General features: G+C 41.3%; 3 protein-coding genes and 1 long non-coding RNA gene across 7 annotated transcripts; all 4 read right to left on the bottom strand.

Moving 5' to 3' along the window:
- Positions 1-740: 740 nt before the first annotated feature.
- On the bottom strand, positions 741-16369 carry LOC104448347 (protein NDR1). The gene is made up of 2 exons (XM_010062128.3): positions 15720-16369; positions 741-1144 (listed from the first exon to the last, which is right to left on the bottom strand). The coding sequence occupies exons 1-2, from the start codon at positions 16210-16212 to the stop codon at positions 1014-1016; spliced, it is 624 nt and encodes a 207-aa protein (XP_010060430.2). The 5' UTR covers positions 16213-16369; the 3' UTR covers positions 741-1013.
- On the bottom strand, positions 3761-6945 carry LOC104448345 (trafficking protein particle complex subunit 3). 2 transcript variants are annotated; one of them, XM_010062126.3, is made up of 6 exons: positions 6791-6945; positions 6036-6202; positions 5369-5466; positions 4955-5054; positions 4505-4687; positions 3761-4100 (listed from the first exon to the last, which is right to left on the bottom strand). In XM_010062126.3, the coding sequence occupies exons 2-6, from the start codon at positions 6090-6092 to the stop codon at positions 3978-3980; spliced, it is 561 nt and encodes a 186-aa protein (XP_010060428.2). In that variant the 5' UTR covers positions 6093-6202; positions 6791-6945; the 3' UTR covers positions 3761-3977. The 2 variants fall into 2 exon arrangements, with proteins under 2 accessions (XP_010060428.2, XP_039171395.1); XM_039315461.1 differs by lacking the exon at positions 6791-6945 and adding an exon at positions 6671-6759.
- Positions 10132-14035, bottom strand: LOC120294815. The gene is made up of 5 exons (XR_005552140.1): positions 13363-14035; positions 13185-13246; positions 11117-11584; positions 10312-10402; positions 10132-10229 (listed from the first exon to the last, which is right to left on the bottom strand). It is a non-coding gene; the product is annotated as an uncharacterized LOC120294815 (long non-coding RNA).
- A 1468-nt stretch (positions 16370-17837) lies between the features above and the next one.
- On the bottom strand, positions 17838-21648 carry LOC104448348 (trafficking protein particle complex subunit 3). 3 transcript variants are annotated; one of them, XM_039315445.1, is made up of 6 exons: positions 21509-21648; positions 20750-20916; positions 20064-20161; positions 19649-19748; positions 18546-18728; positions 17838-18178 (listed from the first exon to the last, which is right to left on the bottom strand). In XM_039315445.1, exons 2-6 carry the CDS (start codon positions 20804-20806, stop codon positions 18056-18058), a joined length of 561 nt encoding a protein of 186 aa, XP_039171379.1. In that variant the 5' UTR covers positions 20807-20916; positions 21509-21648; the 3' UTR covers positions 17838-18055. The 3 variants fall into 3 exon arrangements, with proteins under 3 accessions (XP_039171379.1, XP_039171380.1, XP_039171381.1); XM_039315446.1 differs by having other exon boundaries at positions 21520-21638; XM_039315447.1 differs by lacking the exon at positions 21509-21648 and having other exon boundaries at positions 19649-19734; positions 20750-20886.
- Between the last annotated feature and the right edge of the window lie 2323 nt (positions 21649-23971).

The raw sequence follows: 23971 nt of genomic DNA, 5'->3' as shown, positions 1-23971 counted from the left end.
ATTTGAACAATTCAAATGAACAATGCAGCTTTCACAGAAAAAGAAAAAAGGGAGAAATCCAAGGAGATGAATGACCAAACTCCCTTCATGAAACCTGGATCATCTTAGAGCCTAAGCATAAATATATGTGCGCACGAAAGTGCGTATTAGAGGAGGTCCAGAAGAGGTGACTTGATAAGTACTACTTGCATGTGACATCACAAAAGAAATAACAAATCGACTCTAGGAACTATCCCAGACAGTGCCTGACCGTGTTCTTTTACTAGTCAAATGCATATTACCTAACCAGGTCCCTTCCCTATTTCCAGATCTAGATTAGCGGGACCTCACCTGGACCGCAGGGACTCATAAGACAAAATCACAATGCAATTATAGTATTAAGAACAAAGCATCAGAGCTGTTTCTTTCTTTTGTTTTTTTGGCAGATTATAGATTGTTCCCAATGAACATTCAGCTTGAGCTCCACTACTGTTAATCTGATTCTGTAGAGTCTTGAATCAAGCTGTCTAATTTTGTAGTAACTTCTTGTGCAGCAAGAATCTCATGCTATTGCCAGAACTTCTTTGGACAAAAATGAAATCATGCATCGTGCAAGATTGGCCATTATCTGTCCTATAATTGATCCGACACACACCAAAGATACACAAAAATTAACAAAACCAGATTCTCCTCCCAATGCAGTCTTCCACGAATTTTAAGAAGGCAAACAAAATTCACTCTGTTTGCAAAGACCAGGAATCTGAACAAGCCCGAAGAACTCAATGTAATGAAGGATAAGGTCTACATATCATAAGAACCAAACACCATAATTCATCCAAATCTTCATTCAACGAAACCATCCCAAACCAATGATTTTTTTAACTCTTCCATTAAATAAATCATTTCAAATCCAAACACTAACCAGCACTCATTTCTAATGCAAACACTAACCAGCACTGCCCACTATCCAGGAATACCAGAAAATTAATCCCATTCTCAACCTTCCTCACACAAGGGAGAGTCCGACTCAGCCCTTAGTCAAGCAAAATCAAAGCTAAAGCAACAACAGAAGTCCCCGCCTGCCAAAAGAAACAACCCCCTAAATTCTTACCCACCCCGGACTTTAGTTTGACATCCTTGTTCTTTTTGCCGGTGTCCTTAGCACCCTGCTCATTGAGAGTCACATTAGCACCCACTATTACCTTATACCTCTTGGTCTTCCAAACCATGATCTTGAACCTCACTGTAGTGGCCAAATCCACCCTAAAGACCGAAGACTCGTTCTTGGCCACAACAACCGTCCAATTCACCCCAGAAGTCGTCACATTCGCATCCTTCTTGGCCGTCTTCTGGTGCCCCTGGTAAAATTTAGGAATGGTCTGGAACCACTTGGTCCGATTCGCATCACCGTAGAAAAAAACGGTGAGGTTCACGGGGTCGTAGTAAATGCCCTTCTCCTTGTTGTCGTTGCTCAGCTTCACGTTCATGAAAATGGTGGCGTTCGTGGGTTGGTCCAAAGATCTGTTGAGCGCCGGGAGGTAGAACTGGCGGATGGAGCAGCTGGGCTTGGACACGCGCAGCGTGAGCCACAGGAAGAGAGCCGAGAGCCCGCAGGTGAAGATGAAGCCGCAGCAGCACTGGCAGACGGACTCCGCCATGGTCGCCGGAGGAGCTCGCCGGCGGCGGAGGAAGAGGGAAGAGCTGGGTGATGCTTGGTCTGCAGTGGAGAACGAGGAGGAGGAGCAAAAGTGAAGGTGCCTCGAACGTGCGGCAGACGCGGAGGTACAGTCAGTCAGCTTACGCGCCCCCGTTTACTTGGGGTTGACCGTAAGGTGGCTTCCGATTGGTCGGAAAATACGTAGATAAATACGCCAAGTTGAATATGGAAACAGCTGAGGAGAAAATATGAAAGATGCTCGGTCGGACCCATCATTATCAATTATGGAGTCTGACGCGGTTGCCCACGATAGTAAATCGAACAGGTGGCCTGGGTGCAACAACGTACGCAACTACCATGATTTGGGATTTAAAAAATAAAAAAAAAATTACGGGATGCATGGTGCCAGTTATAGAAAGGTTGTTCTGAACTGAAGTATGTTTTGAGATACCCATTTCGGACCTCAAAATTCATTATTGAGGCGTGTCTCGAGGCACTTTTTTAATTTTTGTCATTTTTTCGCTGTTTTTTTAGGCTTTTGATTATTTTTTCATAATTCCTTGTTGCTTAGGGTTATCTATAGATTAAATGTATTGTATTTATCACCAAAAAACCCAAAATTATACATATTTGTATAAGTTTTATTTCGAAAATTTTGATGACACGAGAAAAAGTTAAAGATTTTGTATTGATTTTAGTGACACAAAAAAAAAAAAAAAAGGTCTAAGTTTTTGTGTCACCTAAGTGTAGTTTGGGATTTTTTATGATATTGACCTTTAGATTTTCTAGCGTCACTTAGGATTAGCAGGGTAGATTTTTTCTATCTATTAAAGTGTTTAGATAGAATACAAAAGAAAAAAAAATCTGCTGTTTTCTTTCTTTGATTTAGGCTAGAACAATTTTTCTTCTCCATTGTTATGCTGTGAGTACATTTGCGTCAAAGCCTACCTCTACACTGACGAATCAATATTTACCTATGACTTATGCGCCATAATAATTAAAATCTATCAATTCGTCACCGATGACTAAAGAAAGTTGTTGCTAGTTTGTCTGTACATTGTACGGTTCATTATCCATTTCTTTAACTATCTTATTGGATAAGTCAACAAAAGAAAGGAAAAGAAGAAGAATTGGATCTGAATATGTCTTAAAACTGCTTCGTCATCTAAACTCTAGGACGTAAAGTATCATGGGTATTCCTTCCTTGGTGGGAAAGAAAAAATTACATTCTTAGGGGGCCCTTTAGATGGGAAGGGCAAACTCCACTGCACACTTAGTAATCGATGACTAAAGAAAGTTATTGCCAGTTTGTCTTTTCTCTTTTTTTTATGCCTAGGATCCGCCGAGCCCGCTGGGCTTACGTCAGGCAACCCACGGCTCGTAGAATGTGCGGTGCACTTCGGACCAAGCATAAAAAATCTATTGTTTTCTTTCTTTGATTTAGGCTAGAACAATTTCCTTTTTCTCCATTGTCGCGCTGTGAATACATTTACGTCAAAGCCTACCTATGGATTAACAAATAGTATTTCACCTATGACTACTACGCCATAATAATTAAAATCTATCAATTCGTCAACGATGACTAAAGAAAGTTGTTGCTAGTTTGTCTGTACATTGTACGGTTCATTATCCATTTCTTTAACTATCTTATTTGTTCCAAAATTAAGTCAACAAAAGAAGAGAAGAGAAGAAGAATTGGATCCAAGTATGTCCCAAAGATGCTTCATCTAAACTCTTAAGGCATAAAACATCATGGATATTCCTTGGAAGAAAAAAATTATAATGAGGAATTAGGGTGCCCTTCAAGTGGGAAGGATATACTCTACCACACCTCATAAGGAGTGTTCGAGGAACTGGTAAGTCAATATAATAACCATCTGCGCAGATAAAGGTAAAGGAGTGGGTGAAACACCCACTACAAGGTAGACATGTGCTTCATGACGTGTTTTTCAACCAAGTTATCGACTTTATACCCCGATTGACTAAAAAATAATCTATCTTTGTCATTGATGACTAAAGAAAGTGTTGCCAGTTTGTCTGTACCTTCTACAATTCATTATCCATTTCTTTTAATTATCTTATTTGTTCCAAAATTAAGTCAACAAAAGAAAAGAAAAGAAGAAGAAGAAGAATCAAGAGTCAGTTTGCAGTCATGTTGGGCTCGGTTTGGCAAAGAGTAACTTAATATAACGACTGAAACCGAAAAGCCATCGGCATCGATGATCCCTCCAATACTGAAAAGAAAAACACATCATTAAGAAGGGAACATATTAGCTATTTGACACTCCCCTCCCGGACACAAGGCAGAAGAAAGGCCGTGATGAACTGCAAACAGACGAGTTTATTCATCGTCTTTGTACGGGTACTCTTCTGGGACTCGCTTCAGAAGTTTCACCTGCAACTCATACGAATCATCCCCTCGGAGCACATCTCGGACCCATGTGACTTCAGTCTTCATCGACACCTAGATATGAAAGTAATGCAAGTAGCATTCAATGTTAAGGCAAAGAGTAACACGAACACCGAGTAACATTCTCTGCCACTGATCAGGAATCATATCATCTTCTTCAAAAAGTTTATAGGTGCATCAGATCCATTCGCGCTACACGAATGTTCAGATGAATAATTGTTAGCCTGAACCAAATCGCCTACTTATAACCTTTCTCTCCTAATCCTACATCCAAGACAATTTGTCCTAAAACTTGAACTCCAAGGAGGTCAAAACAACCAGTGGATGTCTCCTAACAAATTTCGATTTGAAAGTCTCTACAATCTACAGATAGCACCCATTGCAATGCAACCACAAAGAGTCAAACTGCGAGTGCATTTATGATTGGAAAGTTCTGCTACAACAGTGATCGAGCTTACCATTTCTAAGGCCCCTCTGATGACCCCGCATAAGACGTTGCAGTAATATAGGCCTTGGCATGTATCAGGAAGCTCCACAAAGTCTACCAAGGGATTCTCCTCCAAAACCATATTGCAACAGGTTCCCTCGATGTCCCAATTGGTCACTGATGCAGTGACTCCTAAGAACATCTTGAAACCCACCTGTACGTAACTGATTCAGTAAAACATAAACCTCAACTTGTACTTTTCCATGGTTTACAGTTCTTGTATATGCGCAAGCAAGGAAAAATCAGTCATGTTGGAGAATCAAACTGTCCCCCTACTGGCCAATATTGACAATCTACTACTGCAGCATAGTATATAGAAACTAGGTCAAACTGATACTCTGGGCTTGTCTAGAACTAATCTACCATAAGCATGTAGTCTCCTATTATTATCATGGGAATGAAACATAGTAAGGATTGGAACCTTAGCAATCATTTCGGCTGTCTCCTTGAAGTCAACACATCTGGAGATATTAGCCTTTGCTAGAAATTCATCAATCAATCTAGTGCCTATATTATAACCCCTGCAAGATGGGTAAACAGTGCAAAGAATATAAATAGTGAAGAACTGACAAATTTAAGCAATTTAGCAGAGTTCACAGGAGTTATAATTTTCACAAACTAGAATTCATTACCGCTGCTAGAATTAATAATTTTGACAAAGAGTATTTGACACAAGCTACAACATTATAATCTAATTCTAAGACGTTGAGCAATTGAGAACAAATACAAGACTGGTAAAAGGACAAAGAACATTGCTAAGATAATTTTATTCTCGTCAATACACAAGAAACACAAACACTGGCTGATGAAATCATGGTAACAAAAAGAAACGCACATTTGATCGAGTTGTTTGTTGACTTCCTCAACCTCCTCCAGGTCTGTAAGCAATTGACGCACAATTGCTCCATAGGTTAAAGTAAACAGCTCTGCATTCTGCAGCAAGAACATCTTTCTAATTACCAACAAACAAAATGAGCAGCACGAGATTTATGCTGCTCAATCTTGTCCATTCTCTTTTGCATAAAGGAACACTGAAGGAAAGGAAAGAATCACTCATCCCAGAGATTGTCGCCAAAACTCAAATCTAAGATAAAGCTCAATCACTTAGCCTCCAAAGAAAGCAAGGAACAAAGGTATGAATTAAAACTTAATGCTACATAGTGACATTGGAAGCAACACAAGTATTCTAGTAAAGGTCAATATCTGAAATCAATTCCAATCTGAGTTACACGAGTAAAGAAAGAACCAATATCTATGACTAATTTTAGAACCTTATCATCATAAAAGTTGCAGAAATGGTTGAACAGAACTAAAGGTAGATTATATACTTTCGGGTGTAAGTTCCACATAGATGACCGATCACCAGTGACCATAGAGCAGCAGATAATCCACTTCCCTCAATTAATGTTAGATTTTCTCCTCCTTTTTTTTTCTTTTGTGATTTATTGGCATCTTAGCAGCTTACTGGTTTGGGTACGTCATACTCAAATGTTTTGTCTTACCACTCGCTCAACATTTGCGAAGATTGCATCACCAGATCGAGGACCGACGGTGGGCATTGAGTGATGAAGAGAGGTCAACTGTGAGCGTCAGAGATCTATTAACCGGAAACTAGCTCTGGTCGGATGATGCGTCACTTAAACCAGATTCGTTTGTATCCTCTGCCAAACTGAAGGAGAAAAAACTCCATTAGAAACACCGGAAGATAGATGTCACTCAAAGCATTCACGAAAGAATGCTAGTCAAAATTTGCTACTGATGGCAGATTATGTATAAACTACTCGTAACAGCACAACTAGCAACCGGCATGCTCCGAAGACAACATTTCGTTCTTGGCATTTTCTTGGTCAATGATTTTCACGGCTTCAAACATGCACTGTGATTGAAGATTCCAAAGACAATCAGCTGCATGCTTTAAGAAATTGATGAAAAACTGCGGGAAATCGCAAAGACTACTGAATGAAAAAGAGGGTTGCAATTTCGCAGAATCACCAGCTACCCCATCTCAAATTGTGAATGATGTCGAAGCTGAACAATAGAACTCATGCTGAGAAACTGAAACTGAGAAATCCCAGATAGGTAATGAAATGGAAATTCCATGCTGAAGTTAACATCGAGAAATCCCAGAAAAAACAACCTCAAACGTTTCGAATTCCTATAACAGATGTCGAAACAATCAGCAAACATCTTCGATACTGAAATCTAGGACAACAAGACTGCGTAGTTCTCGACGACACCGATCGAAGATCCAACTTACCAGTTCAGTACCCGCGAATCCAAACCGAAAGAGATGATCCGCACGAGTTGATCGAGCGTAACTTGTACAGATGGATGTTCATTTCCCTCGTGCGGAGAGCGACGCTTCGGTTAGCTCAACCGGGTCCCATGGGAGACTCGGGGGCCGAAAGGCCCAATAATCGCCCACAGCCCTCTTCAACTCTCAATCCTTTTCGGACCATTATCCTACATCGTACGGTCTCGACACTGGGTCGCACCCCGTGGAGCGTTGTGTCGTGATGGGTTCGGGCCTTAACAACGAAGGGTAGTCCTTTTGGGACCATCCTTGAGCCTAGCTCCAAGATGAACTACCCAGTTACACGAGAGAGTAGTGGGCACACTCTGACTCCTGTGAGCCCATATCACATTCACTATAACATTAAGCGGTTCCTGACACTAATATTGTTTTTCCGGACCGAACCACCGAATCATAAAGTTGGATTGGCCACAAGATTCATTCCTTTAGATATTCCTCAAACATCTCTTTTTCCCAGACCGAAGCACCAAACTATGAAGTTGGACTCGTCGCAAGAGTCATTCCTTGAGATATTCATTGAGAACGAATACACATTGAGAATGGGCCACTAATCAACCGGTTCTAATTCCATTTGTTGAGAATGCACAGAATGCACAGCAAAATCTGATACTTTCACTTGAGGAGATCTCAAAGAAAAAGCTAAAGTCCAAGCCTATCAACATATCCATTTAAATTCACATTCACTCAAAAGTTTAAGTTAATAAATTATGGGTCAACGAGCATATATTAACTACTCAACGTTATACTAATTTTCTGATATAAAACTTTTCTAACACAACTCACACGTGGTTTTTAATAGAATAAGAGAACTAATGATCCTACAAAAAAAAATGAAGATATATGTGCTAGTTCCTATACTCATTCAAAAATCAAACTGAACTAGATCGTTTTAAGATCAAGTGGGCTAGTTTTCGATTCTCGGTTCCAAGGTGGGAACCAACCCACCATGGCCATGGAACTGATCAGTCCTACTATCTTGTATAACAGTGAATGTGGCCGGCTTTCTTTCATTGTTATTTGCTGTCTTGTCGACCACGAGAGGGCGAGTCTCCGCTTTATGCACCCGCATTTTATCTATCCAAGCTTGTTCATGAATATAATATTTTACTTCCTTAGAAAAATAAGAGGCTAGTCGATCATCCGACAATCTAAGCTTCTATGAGAAGTCGGATGAAAATTAGGATTAGCGGTAAGGTTTAAGTTGGTCAAAATACATCATCAGCAATTGGCGACGAACGTAACATCATTCAACAAAGGTCCCCGTTATTAAAAAGTTAAGATATGCCAAACTTTGTTTAGCAGGTGGCAAGATTAGTTTCAAATTGAATTTTATACTTCAAATAAAACCAAGCTGCTCGTCTTCTCTTTATTCGTTTATGTAGAAATAAAAGGTTCTTCTCTCTCACACTTGTTTGTCTAGAAAAAATTAATATTTTGTCTTAAAATCCTAACTTAGAAAAAAAAAATTTGGAAGGCCCACAATGACTTGTAGAATCTACTAAGGGTCCGCATGAGAACATTTCTTGGCTGGGGAACAATTTTTTTTCAGAAATAATTCTTTTCTATTTCTATTCTAAGGAACAATTTCTATATAAAAACCCGTTTGATAACTACACAAAATTTTTACTCTAGAAATAGAAAAAGAATAGAAATGCGTTTGGTAAAAAACAGTTTATTTTTATATTTATTTGTGTTTTATTTTTTCCGGTATACCGTGGCCACGCCACGACGCCGCCACCGCCGCACATCGCCGCCCGCTGAGCGCCGCCGACTCCCGCCGCCGATCGCCGCCGCACGGCCCATCGGCCGCCGTCGACCAGCGGAGGTGGCGGCCGATGGGCCGTGGCGGCGATCGGGCGGCGGGAGTCGACGGGCGGCGGCGTCCGGCGCGATCGCGGTCGACCGGCGGCGGCGGCGTAAGGTCGGTCGGCCTGCGGCGGCAGCGGGCCGCGTAACGGTCGGCCGGCGTCCGGCGTCGTCCAGCGGTGGCCGGTGACCGGGACGGGCGATCGGTCGGCGATCGCCGGGCGGGCGGCGGCCGGCGTTGGCGACGGTCGGTCGGCCTCCGGCGACCGGCGGCATCCGGCAGCGTCCGGCGGCGTCCGGTAGTGACCGGCGACGGTCAATCGGCCTCCGACGACCGGCGGCGACGGCACGGCCGGCCGGCGGCGACGACGGCAAGTGGTGGTCAACGGCAGTCAATGGCGGTTAGCAAGAGAAGAATAAAAGAAAAAAAAAATTCACTTATTTCTTAAACTTGTTCCCGGAACAAGAAGCAACTTTTTTACTTCTCATTTCTATTCCAAAACCATTCTCGGGCTAACTTTTTGTTCCGGAATAAAAACTAACTCACCGTTTATCAAATAGGTTTCTATTCTTTTTGTTCTGGGGAAGAGAAGAATAGAAATTTTTGGGCTGGGGAAGGTTACCATGCAGGCCCTAAGTATCCAGAAAAAAAAAAAATCAGAGGCCTTTAAGATATACCACTGAAACGCAGCGAACGTGACCAGATTCTCGTCCCAATGCAGTCTTTCATGCGAGAAATGTATGAAAGTAAACATAATTCACTCTGTTTACAAAGACCAAGAATCTGAACCAACCTGAATAATGTAATGAAGGATAAGCACTACTTTCCATAAGAACTAAACACCAGAATTCATTCAAATGTTTAGTTAGCAAATTCAACCGAAACCAATGATTTTTTCTCTTCCAATAAATAAGTCATTCCTCACGCAAGCACTACCCAGCACAGCCCACTATCAAGAAATACCAGAAAATCAATCTCATTATCAGCCTTCCCCCCCCACAAGGAAGCGTCCAACTCAGCCCTTAGTTAAGCAAAATCTAAAGCAACAACAGAAATCCACACTCGCCAAAAGCAATGACCCCCAAAATTCCTACACACCCCAGACTTTAGCTTGATATCCTTCTTGGTGGTCTTAGCACCCTCAGCATCGAGAGTCACGTTACCATCCACCATTAACTTATGCCTCTTGGTCTTCCAAACCAAGATCTTGAACCTCACTGCAGTGGCCAAATCCACCCTGAAAACCAAAGACTCATTCTTGGCCACTACATCAGGCCAATTCACCCCATAAGTCTCCACACTTGCATTCTTCGTGGCCTCCTTCTGATACCCCTGGTAAAATGCAAGAATGGTCTTAAACCACTTGGTCCGATTCACAGTCACCGTAGTAAGAAACGGTGAGGTTCACGGGGTCGTAGTGGATGCCCCTCTCTTTGTTGCCGTTGCTCAGGTTTACGTCCAAGAAAATGGTGGTGTTCTTGGAAGTGTCCGAAGATCTGTTGAGTGCTGGGAGGTAGGACTGCTGGATAGAGCAATTGGGCTTGGACGCGCTCCGTGGGAGCCACGTGAAGACAGCTGTTAGGACGAGAGAGATGATTAAGCCACAGCAGCAACGGCAACACTGGAAGGAGTTTGACATGGTCACTGAGGAGCTCACCGGCGGCAAAGAAGGCCAAGAAAAGAAGAGCTGCGAGTTGTTTTTTGATCTTGTGTGGTGTCGCTAGCGCTCAAGAACTGGCGATGGTTGTCTGCAATGGAAAACAAGAATGAGCAAAAGTGAAGGCGCTTCGATCGTGCAGCAGACGAATACAATCGGCTATGCCCGTTTACTTGTGGTAGACCATAATGTGGCTTGCGATCGGTCGGAAAATACGTTGTTAACTATAACAACTTTTGTCTTTTGGTCGGAAACTATACCGAATTGAACGAGGAAATGTCATAAAGAAAAAAAAGATGCTCGGTCTACCCATCAGAAACGTGGACACGGTTCCCGATAACAAATCTAATCGATGGCCTGATATAAAAATGTCCGTGGCGTGTGGGAAAGCGACCATAACATTGGATCAAGATAAGTCACAAGGCGCTTAACATCAATTCAGAAAATTTGTTTTGAGCTATGTTAAGACCAAGTGAGGCCAACCCTAGATACCCGTTTATATTTAACGGTCATTTCAGACTTCAAGATTCATTATTTAGGCACGTTTTAATTTTTGTCAATTTTTTTAACTTTTTTTTAGACTTTTAGTTATTTTTCCTAACTCCTTATTGCTTGAGGTTATCTTTGGAGTTTCCAGTAGGCTTAGTAGGGTATATATATTTCTACCAAATAGTTTTTGTCATGTTTTATGGAACCCACAAAAGAAATTTTTCTCTATTGGTTTTTTTTTTTTTTTTCTCTAATGTTGCGCCCGGAAGCATATGTGCCTCATAGCCTATTTACAGATTGACGAATCAGTGTTTACCTATCACTTTTGCGCCACGACAATTGCAATCTATCACTTCGTTGTCGAAGACTAAAGAAAGTTGTTGCCAATTTGTCTCTAGAGTAGAGTGTCCATTTCTTTGATATCTGTTCCAAAATTAAGTCAACAAAAGAAAAGATGAAGAAGAAGAATTGAATCAAGGGTCAATTTGCAGTCACATTGGGTTCGGTTTGGCGAAGAGCAACTGCATATAACGGCTGAAATCTAGAAGCCTCCGGCATCGACACTCTCTGCAATACCAGAGAGAATAGATGAGCTATTTGACACTCCCCTGCCGGATACAGGGCGATGAAAAAGGTCATGATGAACCGCAAACAGATGAGCTTATTCATCGTCTTTGTACGGGTACTCTTCCGGGACTTGCTTTGAAGTCTTACCTGCAACTCATACGAATCGGTCTTCCCGGAGCACATCGCGGACCCATGCGACTTTGGTCTTTATGGACACCTAGATATGAAAGTAATCCAAGTAGCGTTAAATGTTAAGGTGAAGAGTTCGAACAAGTAACAATCTCTAGCATTTATCAAGAATCGGAGAAAATTATCCAAAAAATCCAAAATTACACTTTTGTCAATTTAATTTTACCAATTAAATCTTCAACTTTTTCCATCTTTTGTCAGTTGAAACTATCAAACTAATTTTGATTAAAAATCACTAACGTCAACGCCGGTAGTGTTACTTAAAATGACTATGCTAATATAAATAATTTTTAATAATATTTTAATCTTTTTTATGATTTTCTTTTGCCAATGACCGGCCTCCAGCCATGGCCATGCTAGGTAGCCACACTTGGCCAAGGGTCACCCTCAGTTGCCACAAGCAAGGTGCGGCTGGGTGAGGGCGAGCCCACACTCACCCTCGCATAGGCCAACGTGGCCTTACTAAGCATCACCCAGGTTAAGGTGTTGCCCAGCAAGGCCACTCTAGCCTGAGAGAGGCCAACCATCACCAAGCGTCGCCTAGGCTAGGCCAGCCCACATCACCTGTGGTTGATGGCCAGCCACTAGCAAAAGGAGTAAGAACGGGAAAAAAAATAAAAACCAAAAATCAAAAAAATATTTAAAAATTATTAAAAATTATCAACGTCAACACGAGTTATGCCGCATAAGATGGCTGCCACTCATGCCTTCAAAACATTATGCTATATATAGTGCACAAGTAACAATGGAGCCAACACAAGTATTCTAGTAAAGGTCAATTTCTATGATCAATTCCAATTTGAGATCCATAGGTAAAAGAAGAACCAATATCTATAACTAATTCGAGGACCTTATGTCGCAACCCGATCTCACCGCTCCTCGAGAAGTATCCAAAGGTGGGAAAGGTCGGATTTAGGAGTACTTGATCTCAAGATCATGAGCTTTCCCAAGCTCATACCCGCGTGACAGTAGGTTTATTATGCGATCTGGTTGTTTATAACAACCTAAAAATATACAGGAGTCGCCACTAGCCTCATTTTTGGGAGTCGGCTAGAAACCCAATCGAGGGTCGGGAGTGTTCCCTCGATTTCTACGTAACCAGATATCTAGGTTCGGGGACTTGGGTTACGCTAATATTGCTATTAGCGCCATTTCGGTACCTAAACAGTATGTTGTGTTTTTCCTAACATTTTCATGCATTTCTTTTTATATTTTCAGAATCGTCAATTCTATACTAAATGATCATGCGTGGTGGATTACTTTCATTATTCTATTCTTAAGAAATGAAAGGAAAACAATCAATAAAATTGAAAGTGCAAGACATTAAGTAAACAATCAAGAAAAGCCGTTAAACCTAATCATGTAATTCTAAAAATATAAAAGAGAAAACAATCGGAAAATAAAGGAAACCCGCAACTCGTCGGGTTTTATACAATACATAGAACCCGAGACATATGTCGGGAAAACAAATAAAACATGACAATGGTCGGAATGGACATCGACCTCCATCGTCTTCACGCTTTATCCATGTTCAGGATCCTATTCTAAACCTAATCTAAGAAAGAAGGATCCCTTGCCTATCTTATATGACTTGAATGAAGCGGCGAAGGATCGTAAGTCGTCACTACCGTCGACGGTGTCTGAACTCTTAACTCCAAACTCCTCGACCGGCCGTTCAAGCAAGTCAAATCTGGCGCACAAGACAGAGCCGAGAGAAAATGTGCAAGGTCAGAGAGAGAACGGGAGAGAGAACCATATCTTAAAAACTTAATTGGATCAAGAGAGAAAGAGAGGGGAAGAGCTCACCGTCGAGCAAACGACAGAGCCGAGAGAGAAACGGTTAAACGTCCTATCGTCACCGTTGTTGCCGTCACCGCCGATGTCGTCGATCGGTCTCGGAGCTCAACCCTTGGAGCTGAACCGGAACCCAGATCTAGAGAGAGAATGAACGATCGAGAGAGAGTTCGATCCGGCGAGCTCCCGCACCTCCGATCGCGCCAATAAAGGAAAACCCTAACTGATCGAGCTCCAACCGAGAGAAAGCACTGATCTCCGACCGCCGATGTCACTGCCTTCGGATCCCTACCCTCGGAACCGAACTGATATCTCCCACAGCTTGGCGCGATTTCGAGTCTCGCACCACGAGTTCCTCGATCAACAGTTGTTCCGTCTTCTAGAGTTGATCGAGAGAGAGAGAGTCTCCGATTGTGAGGATGCCGGATCCGGCGCGCTACTTCTCAAGAGGAGCACCGCGAGACTTGGAGGTGATCGTCGAGGGAGGGAGCGGAGCCATGGCCGGTGCCGGAGGGTTCTTCGTCGGCCTCCGAGATCGGGAAGAAATTGAGAGAGAGAGTAGGTTGTTACCGCGAAAGAGAGGGAGTGTGCGAGTCCGTTCGGTCGTTTAGCCGAGAGAGCGGGAACCAGGGAGAGAGAGAGCGTCTCTGAGAGAGAATACGCGCAGAGAGAGAGAGTCCCCCCTTCGAATGCCCCACTCCTTCCTTTTCTATTATTTTTTTATTTTATTTTTTCCTTTTTCTCTCCTTTTTCTTTTTCGTTTTCCTTATTTCTAATTTTTTTTCTCTTTTCATTTCATTTTATTTTTTTTCTTCTTTTCTTTTCTTTTTTTTGTTTTCTTTTTATTTATATTTTTTTGGCTCTTTATTTTTTATGTTTTTGCAAAATTGATGATTAAAATGTCGATAAAAATTTCGGGTGTCAACACCTTATCATCTCGGAAGTTGCATAAATAGTTAAACGGAACTAAAGGTAGATTATGTACTTGCAGGTGTAAGTTGCACATAGATGACCGGTCCCCAGCGACAATGGAGCAGCGATAATCCACTTCCCTCAGTTGACAGTAGATTTTCTTCTCTCTCTCTCTCTCTTTCTGGCGGTTTATTGGCATCTTAGCAGCTTTCAAACTCAAAAGTTTTCCTCTTACCCTCAACGTTTGCAAAGATTGCATCAACGGATCGAGGACCGACAGTGGGCATTGAGTGACGGAGAGAGGTCAACCGTGAGCACCGGAGATCTATCAACCGGCAAGACTAGCTCTGGTTGGATGATGAGTCGCTTAAACCGGATCTGTTTGTATCCTCTGCCAAAGTGAAGGAGAAAGAACTCCATTAGGAAAACTGGAAGATAACGCGTCACTCAAAGTATTCACGAAAGAATGCTAGTCAAGATTTGCTACTAATGGCTAATGATTATCGACCATAAAATTTCGTTCTTGGCATTTTCATGGTTAATGATTTTCGAGGCTTCAAACATGCACTGTGATTGACGATGCCAGAGATAACCAGCTTCATGCTTTAATAGGATTCGACAGCTATGTTCACGGCATCAATGACGAGTTCAGTCGAAATTACTGATGATCCAAAACTGCACGAATTCACAAAGATTACTGCGTGAAAAAGGAGGGTTGCAAATTCGCAGGGCCACCAATTACCCGATCTCAAATTGCGGATGATGTCGAGCTGAACAACAGAATTCATGCTGGAAAAACTGAAACTGAGAAATCGCAGTAAAGTAGTAAAAAGGAACCTGATGCACGAATGAGGTCTCAGAGGGATAAGAAAGACCTCAATCGTTTCGAATTCCAATAACAGATGTCGAAACAATCAGCAAATTCGTCCTCAATACTAAAATCTAGGACAACAAGATACACAAAAGTTAACAAAACCATATTCTCCTCCCAATGCAGTCTTTCACGCGAGAATTTAAGAAGGCAAACAAAATTCACTCTGTTTGCAAAGACCAGGAATCTGAACAAGCCCGAAGAACTCAATGTAATGAAGGATAAGGACTACATATCATAAGAACCAAACACCATAATTCATCCAAATCTTCATTCAACGAAACCATCCCAAACCAATGATTTTTTTAACTCTTCCATTAAATAAATCATTTCAAATCCAAACACTAACCAGCACTCATTTCTAATGCAAACACTAACCAGCACTGCCCACCATCCAGGAATACCAGAAAATTAATCTCATTCTCAACCTTCCTCCCACAAGGGAGAGTCCAACTCAGACCTTAGTCAAGCAAAATCAAAGCTAAAGCAACAACAGAAGTCCCCACCTGCCAAAAGCAACAACCCCCTGAATTCTTACCCACCCCAGACTTTAGTTTGACATCCTTCTTGCCGGTGTTCTTAGCACCCTGATCATTGAGAGTCACATTAGCACCCACTATTACCTTATACCTCTTGGTCTTCCAAACCATGATCTTGAACCTCACTGTAGTGGCCAAATCCACCCTAAAGACCGAAGACTCGTTCTTGGCCACAACAACCGTCCAATTCACCCCAGAAGTCGCCACATTCGCATCCTTCTTGGCCGTCTTCTGGTGCCCCTGGTAAAATTTAGGAATGGTCTGGAACCACTTGGTCCGATTCGCATCGCCGTAGTAAAAAACGGTGAGGTTCACGGGGTCGTAGTAAATGCCCTTCTCCTTGTTGCCGTTGCTCAGCTTCACGTTCATGAAAATGGTGGCGTTCGTGGGTTGGTCCAAAGATCTGTTGAGCGCCGGGAGGTAGAACTGGCGGATGGAGCAGCTGGGCTTGGACACGCGCAGCGTGAGCCACAGGAAGAGAGCCGAGAGCCCGCAGGTGAAGATGAAGCCGCAGCAGCACTGGCAGGGGTTCTTCTCCATGGTCGCCGGAGGAGCTCGCCGGCGGCGGAGGAGGAGGGGCCGAGAAAAAAGGAAGAGCTGGTGATGCTTGGTCTGCAGTGGAGAACGAGGAGGAGGAGCAAAAGTGAAGGTGCCTCGAACGTGCGGCAGACGCAGAGGTACAGTCAGTCAGAATACGCGCCCCGTTTACTTGGGGTTGACCATAAGGTGGCTTCCGATTGGTCGGAAAATACGTAGATGAATACGCCAAGTTCAATATGGAAACAGCTAAGGAGAGAATTTGAAAGATGCCCGGTCGGACCTATCATTATCAATTATGGCTTCTGACGCGGTTGCCCACTATAGTAAATCGAACAGGTGGCCTGGTGATTTGGGATTTAAAAAAAAAAAAAATTACGGGATGCACATTGCATAGTGCCAGTTTTAGAAAGGTTGTTCTGAACTGAAGTATGTTTTGAGATGCCCATTTCGGACCTCAAAATTCATTATTGAAGCATGTCTCGAGGCACTTTTTTTATTTTTGTCATTTTTTCGCTGTTTTCTTGGGCTTTTGATTATTTTTCCTAATTCCTTGTTGCTTAGGGTTATCTATAGATTTTAGGCAAAAACCTCAAACTATGTCCATTGTAATATAACCATCTTTTTTTCTATATTGCCAAAAAAACCAAATTATACATATTTGACATATGATTTTTATTTCAGTTCCATCAAAGGAATATTTATCATACTAGTATAAGTTCGGAAATTTTGATTACACAAGAAAAAGTTTAAGATTTTGTATTGTTTTTAGGGACACGCAAAAAAAAAAAAAAAAAGTCTAAGTTTTTGTGTCACCATGAGCATAGTTTGGGATTTTTATGATATTAACCTTCAAATTTTCTAGCGATTTTTTCTATGTATTAAATTGTTTCGACGGAATACAAAAAAAAAAAAAAAAATCTATTATTTTCTTTCTTTGATTTAGGCTAGAACAATTTTTTTTTCCCCATTGTCGCGCTGTGAGTACATTTACGTCAAAGCCTACCTGTGGACTAACAAATAGTATTTACCTATGACTATTGCGCCATAATAATTAAAATCTATCAATTTGTCAACGATGACTAAAGAAAGTCGTTGCTAGTTTGTCTATACATTGTATGGTTCATTATCCATTTCTTTAACTATCTTATTTGTTCCAAAATTAAGTCAACAAAAAAAAAAAAAAAAAAGAAGAAGAATTGGATCCAAGTATGTCCCAAAGATGCTTCATCTAAACTCTTAAGGCATAAAACATCACGGATATTCCTTGAAAGAAAAAATTATAATGGGGAATTAAGGCGCCCTTCAAGTGGGAAAGATATACTCTACCACATCTCATAAGGAGTGTTTGAGGAACAGATAAGTCAATATAATAGCCATCTCCGTAGATAAAGGTGAAGGAGTGGGTGAAACACCCACTACAAGGTAGACATGTGCTTCACGATGTGTTTTTCAACCAAATTATCGACTTTATACCCCCCATTGACTTAAAAAAAATCTATCTGTCATTGATGACTAAAGAAAGTGTTGCCAGTTTGTCAGTACCTTCTACAGTTCATTATCCATTTCTTTTAACTATCTTATCTGTTCTAAAATTAAGTCAACAAAGGAAAGAAGAAGAAGAAGAAGAAGAAGAATCAAGAGTCAGTTTGCAGTCATGTTGGGTTCGGTTTGGCAAAGAGTAACTGCATATAACGACTGAAACCTAAAAGCCATCGGCATCGATGATCCCTCCAATACTGAAAAGAAAAACACATCATTCAGAAGGGAACGGATTAGCTATTTGACACTTCCCTCCCGGACACAAGGCAGAAAAAAGGTCGTGATGAACTGCAAACAGACGAGTTTATTCATCGTCTTTGTACGGGTACTCTTCCGGGACTTGCTTCAGAAGTTTCACCTGCAACTCATACGAATCATCCCCTCGGAGCACATCTCGGACCCATGTGACTTCAGTCTTCATCGACACCTAGATATGAAAGTAATGCAAGTAGCATTCAATGTTAAGGCGAAGAGTAACACGAACACCAAGTAACATTCTCTGCCACTGATCAGGAATCATATCATCTCCTTCAAAAAGTTTATAGGTGCATCAGATCCATTCACGCTACGCAAATGTTCAGATGAATAATTGTTAGCCTAAACCGAATTGCCTACTTATAACCTTTCTCTCCTAATCCTACATCCAAGACGATTTGTCCTCAAACTTGAACTCCAAGTGTCAAACTAAGTGTCTACAATCTATACATAGCACCCATTGCAATGCAACCACTAAGTGTCAAACTGTGAGTGCATTTATGATTGGAAAGTTCTCCTACAACAGTGATCGAGCTTACCATTTCTAAGGCCCCTCTGATGACCCCACATAAGACGTTGCAGTAATATAGGCCTTGGCATGTATCAGGAAGCTCCACAAAGTCTACCAAGGGATTCTCCTCCAAAACTACACTGCAACAGGTTCCCTCGATGTCCCAATTGGTCACTGATGCAGTGACTCCTAAGAACATCTTGAAACCCACCTGTACGTAACTGATTCAGTGAAACATAAACCTCAACTTGTACTTTTCCATGGTTTACAGTTCTTGTATATACGCAAGCAAGGAAAAATCAGTCATGTTGGAGAATCAAACTGTCCCCCTACTGGCCAATATTGACAATCTACTACTGCAGCATAGTATATAGAAACCAGGTCGAACCGATACTCTGGGTGATGTGAATCGTTGTGGAAGGATCGTTCTACGAAGGCCCGGATGGTGCGAATTGCAAACCTCGACCTCCAATCAAATCTGTGATTGGCAACCTCGGTATGAACGTGACCTGTTGACGAACACGTGTCAACCAACCAACGTTATAGACGCCACGAGCGAAAGAATTCGCTATCTCGCTCGATAAGTCAAATTAACCGCCACAAGAGAATCTTGATTAGGTCAAGTCCTCAAAAGAACAGTAAAAAGAGAACCTCTCAATTCTTTTCCTCAAACATAAAAAAATATCTCCGTCCTCAAAGAAATTTGGCAAATCCTTTATATAGGCTGCCACACAAACCCTAAAAACCAACCCTAAAAATCTAATGCGTTATATTCTAAAATATTCCTATTTTAGAATATTCTTAAACAAGAATATATATATATATAAATTGACTTGGTCAATTATTTGGTGACAAGATAATTAAATTGCACCAAGATTTCCAAGATTCTTCAAGATTTGATCCAAGGTCATCTTCACGCCAAAGATCACGAACCATGACACCAACAGCTTGCTTGAATTGTTTGGCCCGCGCTCGAGTAATCGAACCAGTAGGAATAGACAATGGGTCCCTAGCACCTCCTCCTCGATATGACTCGATGTCCACATCACTGGGCTTGTCTAGAACTAATCTAGCATAAGCATGTAGTCTCCTATTATTATCATGGGAATGAAACATAGTAAGGATTGGAACCTTAGCAATCATTTCAGCTGTCTCCTTGAAGTCAACACATCTGGAGATATTAGCCTTTGCTAGAAATTCATCAATCAATCTGGTGCCTATATTATAACCCCTGCAAGATGGTTAAAAAGTGCAAAGAATATAGATAGTGAAGAACTGACAAATTTAAGCAATTTAGCAGAGTTCACAGGAGTTATAATTTTCACAAAACTAGAATTCATTACCGCTGCTAGAATTAATAATTTTGACAAAGAGTATTTGACACAAGCTACAACATTATAATCTAATTCTAAGACGTTGAGCAATTGAGAACAAATACAAGACTGGTAAAAGGACAAAGAACATTGCTAAGATAATTTTATTCTCGTCAATACACAAGAAACACAAACACTGGCTGATGAAATCATGGTAACAAAAAGAAACGCACATTTGATCGAGTTGTTTGTTGACTTCCTCAACCTCCTCCAGGTCTGTAAGCAATTGACGCACAATTGCTCCATAGGTTAAAGTAAACAGCTCTGCATTCTGCAGCAAGAACATCTTTCTAATTACCAACAAACAAAATGAGCAGCACGAGATTTATGCTGCTCGATCTTGTCCATTCTCTTTTGCATAAAGGAACACTGAAGGAAAGGAAAGAGTCACTCATCCCAGAGATTGTCGCCAAAACTCAAATCTAAGATAAAGCTCAATCACTTAGCCTCCAAAGAAAGCAAGGAACAAAGGTATGAATTAAAACTTAATGCTATATAAGTTAATTCTATATGGTGACATTGGAAGCAACACAAGTATTCTAGTAAAGGTCAATATCTGAAATCAATTCCAATCTGAGTTACACGAGTAAAGAAAGAACCAATATCTATGACTAATTTTAGAACCTTATCATCATAAAAGTTGCAGAAATGGTTGAACGGAACTAAAGGTAGATTATATACTTTCAGGTGTAAGTTCCACATAGATGACCGATCACCAGCGACTAGAGAGCAGCAGATAATCCACTTCCCTCAATTAATGTTAGATTTTCTCCTCCTTTTTTTTTTTTTCTTTTGTGGTTTATTGGCATCTTAGCAGCTTACTGGTTTGGGTACGTCATACTCAAATGTTTTGTCTTACCACTCGCTCAACATTTGCGAAGATTGCATCACCAGATCGAGGACCGGCGGTGGGCATTGAGTGATGAAGAGAGGTCAACTGTGAGCGTCAGAGATCTATTAACGGGAAACTAGCTCTGGTCGGATGATGCGTCACTTAAACCAGATTCGTTTGTATCCTCTGCCAAACTGAAGGAGAAAAAACTCCATTAGAAACACCGGAAGATAGCATGTCACTCAAAGCATTCACGAAAGAGAATGCTTGTCAAAATTTGCTACTGATGGCAGATTATGTATAAACTACTCGTAACAGCACAACTAGCAACCGGCATGCTCCAAAGACAACATTTCGTTCTTGGCATTTTCTTGGTCAATGATTTTCACGGCTTCAAACATCCACTGTGATTGAAGATTCCAAAGACAATCAGCTGCATGCTTTAAGAAATTGATGAAAAACTGCGAGAAATCGCAAAGACTACTGAATGAAAAAGAGGGTTGCAATTTCGCAGAATCACCAGCTACCCCATCTCAAATTGTGAATGATGTCGAAGCTGAACAATAGAACTCATGCTGAGAAACTGAAACTGAGAAATCCCAGATAGGCAATGAAATGGAAATTCCATGCTGAAGTTAACATCGAGAAATCCCAGAAAAAAACAACCTCAAACGTTTCGAATTCCTATAACAGATGTCGAAACAATCAGCAAACATCTTCGATACTGAAATCTAGGACAACAAGACCGCGTAATTCTCGACGACACTGATCGAAGATCCAACTTACCAGTTCAGTACCCGCGAATCCAAACCGAAAGAGATGATCCGCACGAGTTGATCGAGCGTAACTTGTACAGATGGATGTTCATTTCCCTCGTGCGGAGAGCGATGCTTCGGTTGGCTCAACCGTGTCCCATGGGAGATTCTGGGGCCGAAAGGCCCAGTAATCGCCCGCAACCCTCTTCGGACCATTCCGAGAATCCTACATCGTACGGTCTCGATACTGGGTCGCACCCCGCGAAGCGTCGTGTCGGTGATGGGTTGGGCCTTCACGACGAAGGGTAATCCTTTTGGAACACTCTGACCCATGTGAGCCCAGATCACATTCACTATAACATCAGGCGGGTCTCATGTGAGCCCTATCTCGTTAGGATGACCACGGGAGGCGGACCGAACTGGCCAGTTCTAGACGATCCTAATATTTTATTTTTTTTCGGACTGAACCACCGAATCATAAATTCGGGTGGTTACAAGATTCATTTCTTGAGATATTCATCAAATACCTCTTTTCCCCAAGCTGAACCACCAAACGAAGAAGTCGGATTGGTCACAAGAGTCAATTTTTGAGATATTCATCAAGAATCAATACATATTGAGTGAGCAATATACATTAAGAATGAGCTACCAATCAATCATCAGCTCTAGCAGCAGAAGCCCAATATTTTTACTTGAGGAGATAACAAAGAGTGAGCCAAAATCTAAGTTCGTTGACATATTCAATTGGACTCACCTTCACTAAAAAATTTAAGCTAATGAGTTATGAATTAACTAGAATATATTAACTACTCAACATCACGCCAATTATCTAATATAAGACCCTTCTAACACAATTCATGCGTGTATCCTAACAGAGTAAGTGAACTAATGATCCTACAAAAAAGAAATGAAAATATCCCTACCAGTTCCTATACTCATTCAAAAACCAAACCGAACCGGATCCTATACTAAGATCAAGTGGGCTAGATTTCGATTCTCAGTTTTAAGATGGGGACCAACCCACCATGGCCATAGAACTGATCAACCCTACTATCTTGTATAATGATGAATGTGGCCGGCTTAATTTCATTGGTATTTGCCGTCTTCTCGACCACCAGAGGGTGAGACTCTGCTTTACGCACCTGGATTTTATCTATCAATGCTTGTTCATGAATATAATATTTTACTTCCTTAGAAAAATAAGAGGCTAGTCGGTCCGGCCATCTAAGCTTCTATGAGCAGTCGGATGAAGATTAGGATTAGCGGTAAGATTTAAGTAGGTCAAAAGACATAATCAGCAATTGGCAACGAACATAACATCATTCAAGAAAGGTCCCTATTATTAAAATATTAAGATATGTCAAACTCTGTTTAGCAGGTGGCAAGATTAATTTCAAATTGAATTTTATACTTCACATAAAACCAAGCTATTCGTCTTTCTCTTTATTCGTTTATATATAATTAAAAAGAAAGTCTTCTCTCTCGTACTTGTTTGTTGAGAAAAAGAATAATTTATCTTAAAAATCCTAAATTTAGAAAGAAAAAAAAAGTAGGGCCCATAATAATAACTTGTAAAAAAAATTAATATCCAGAAAAAAAGTTCCGAGGCCTTTAAGATATACCACTGAAATGCTGCGAACATGACCAGATTCTTCTCCCAATGCAGTCTTTCATGCGAGAATTGTAAGAAAGTAAACATAATTAAATTCACTCTCTTTGCAAAGACCAAGAATCTGAACCAACCTGAATAACTCACTGTAATGAAGGATAGATAAGCACTTCATTCCATTTCGTTCTTGGCATTTTCTTGGTTAATGATTTTCGAGGCTCCAAACATGCACTGTGATTGACCATGCCAGAGATAATCAGCTTCGTACTTTTATGGGATTCGACAGCTATGTTCACGGCATCGATGACAAGGTCTGTCAAAATTACTGATGATGCAAAACTGCGGGAATTCACAAAGATTACTGCATAAAAAAGGAGAGTTGCAAATTCGCGGGGTCACCAATTACCCCATCTCGAATTGCGAATGATGTCGAGCTGAACAACAGAATTCATGCTGAGAAACTGAAACTGAGAAATTGCAGTAAGAAAAACCTGATGCATGAATGAGGTTTCAGAGGGATAAGAAAAACCTCAATCGTTTCGAATTCCAATAACATATGTCGAAACAATCAGCAAATTCGTCTTCATTACTGAAACCTAGGACAACAAGACCTCGCAGTTCCCGACGACGCTGACATAATCGAAGATCCAACTTAGCAGTTCTTGACCCGCGAATCCAAACCGAAAGAGATGATCCGCACGAGCTTGATCAAGCGTCACTGGTATGGATGGATTTTGATTTCCCTCGTGCGGAGGGCGGTGCTTCTGTTGGGCTCAACCGTGTCCAGTGGAGATTCTGGGGCCAGAAGGCCCAGTAATCACCCACATCCCTCTTCAAACTCTCAATCCTTTTCGGACCATTCTGAGAATCCTACATCGTACAGTC

Source organism: Eucalyptus grandis, chromosome 6 (genome assembly GCF_016545825.1).
Source record: "Eucalyptus grandis isolate ANBG69807.140 chromosome 6, ASM1654582v1, whole genome shotgun sequence".
NCBI classification, from domain to species: domain Eukaryota; kingdom Viridiplantae; phylum Streptophyta; class Magnoliopsida; order Myrtales; family Myrtaceae; genus Eucalyptus; species Eucalyptus grandis.
This window is presented reverse-complemented; position numbering and strand designations above follow the sequence as displayed.

Bases quoted from the DNA above. Each gene is read 5' to 3' on its own strand.
- LOC104448345 (XM_010062126.3), bottom strand. From the start codon at position 6,092: ATGCCCACCGTCGGTCCTCGATCTGGTGATGCAATCTTCGCAAATGTT. The intron at 5,467-6,035 runs GTAAGACAAAAC...TTCTTGCTGCAG, and splicing joins TCGCAAATGTTGAGCGAGTG to AATGCAGAGCTGTTTACTTT. The intron at 5,055-5,368 runs GTGCGTTTCTTT...CCCATCTTGCAG, and splicing joins AACAAACAACTCGATCAAAT to GGGTTATAATATAGGCACTA.
- LOC104448347 (XM_010062128.3), bottom strand. From the start codon at position 16,212: ATGGAGAAGAACCCCTGCCAGTGCTGCTGCGGCTTCATCTTCACCTGC. The intron at 1,145-15,719 runs GTGCTAAGAACA...TCAATGAGCAGG, and splicing joins TGTGACTCTCAATGATCAGG to GTGCTAAGGACACCGGCAAA.
- LOC104448348 (XM_039315445.1), bottom strand. From the start codon at position 20,806: ATGCCCACCGCCGGTCCTCGATCTGGTGATGCAATCTTCGCAAATGTT. The intron at 20,162-20,749 runs GTAAGACAAAAC...TTCTTGCTGCAG, and splicing joins TCGCAAATGTTGAGCGAGTG to AATGCAGAGCTGTTTACTTT. The intron at 19,749-20,063 runs GTGCGTTTCTTT...ACCATCTTGCAG, and splicing joins AACAAACAACTCGATCAAAT to GGGTTATAATATAGGCACCA.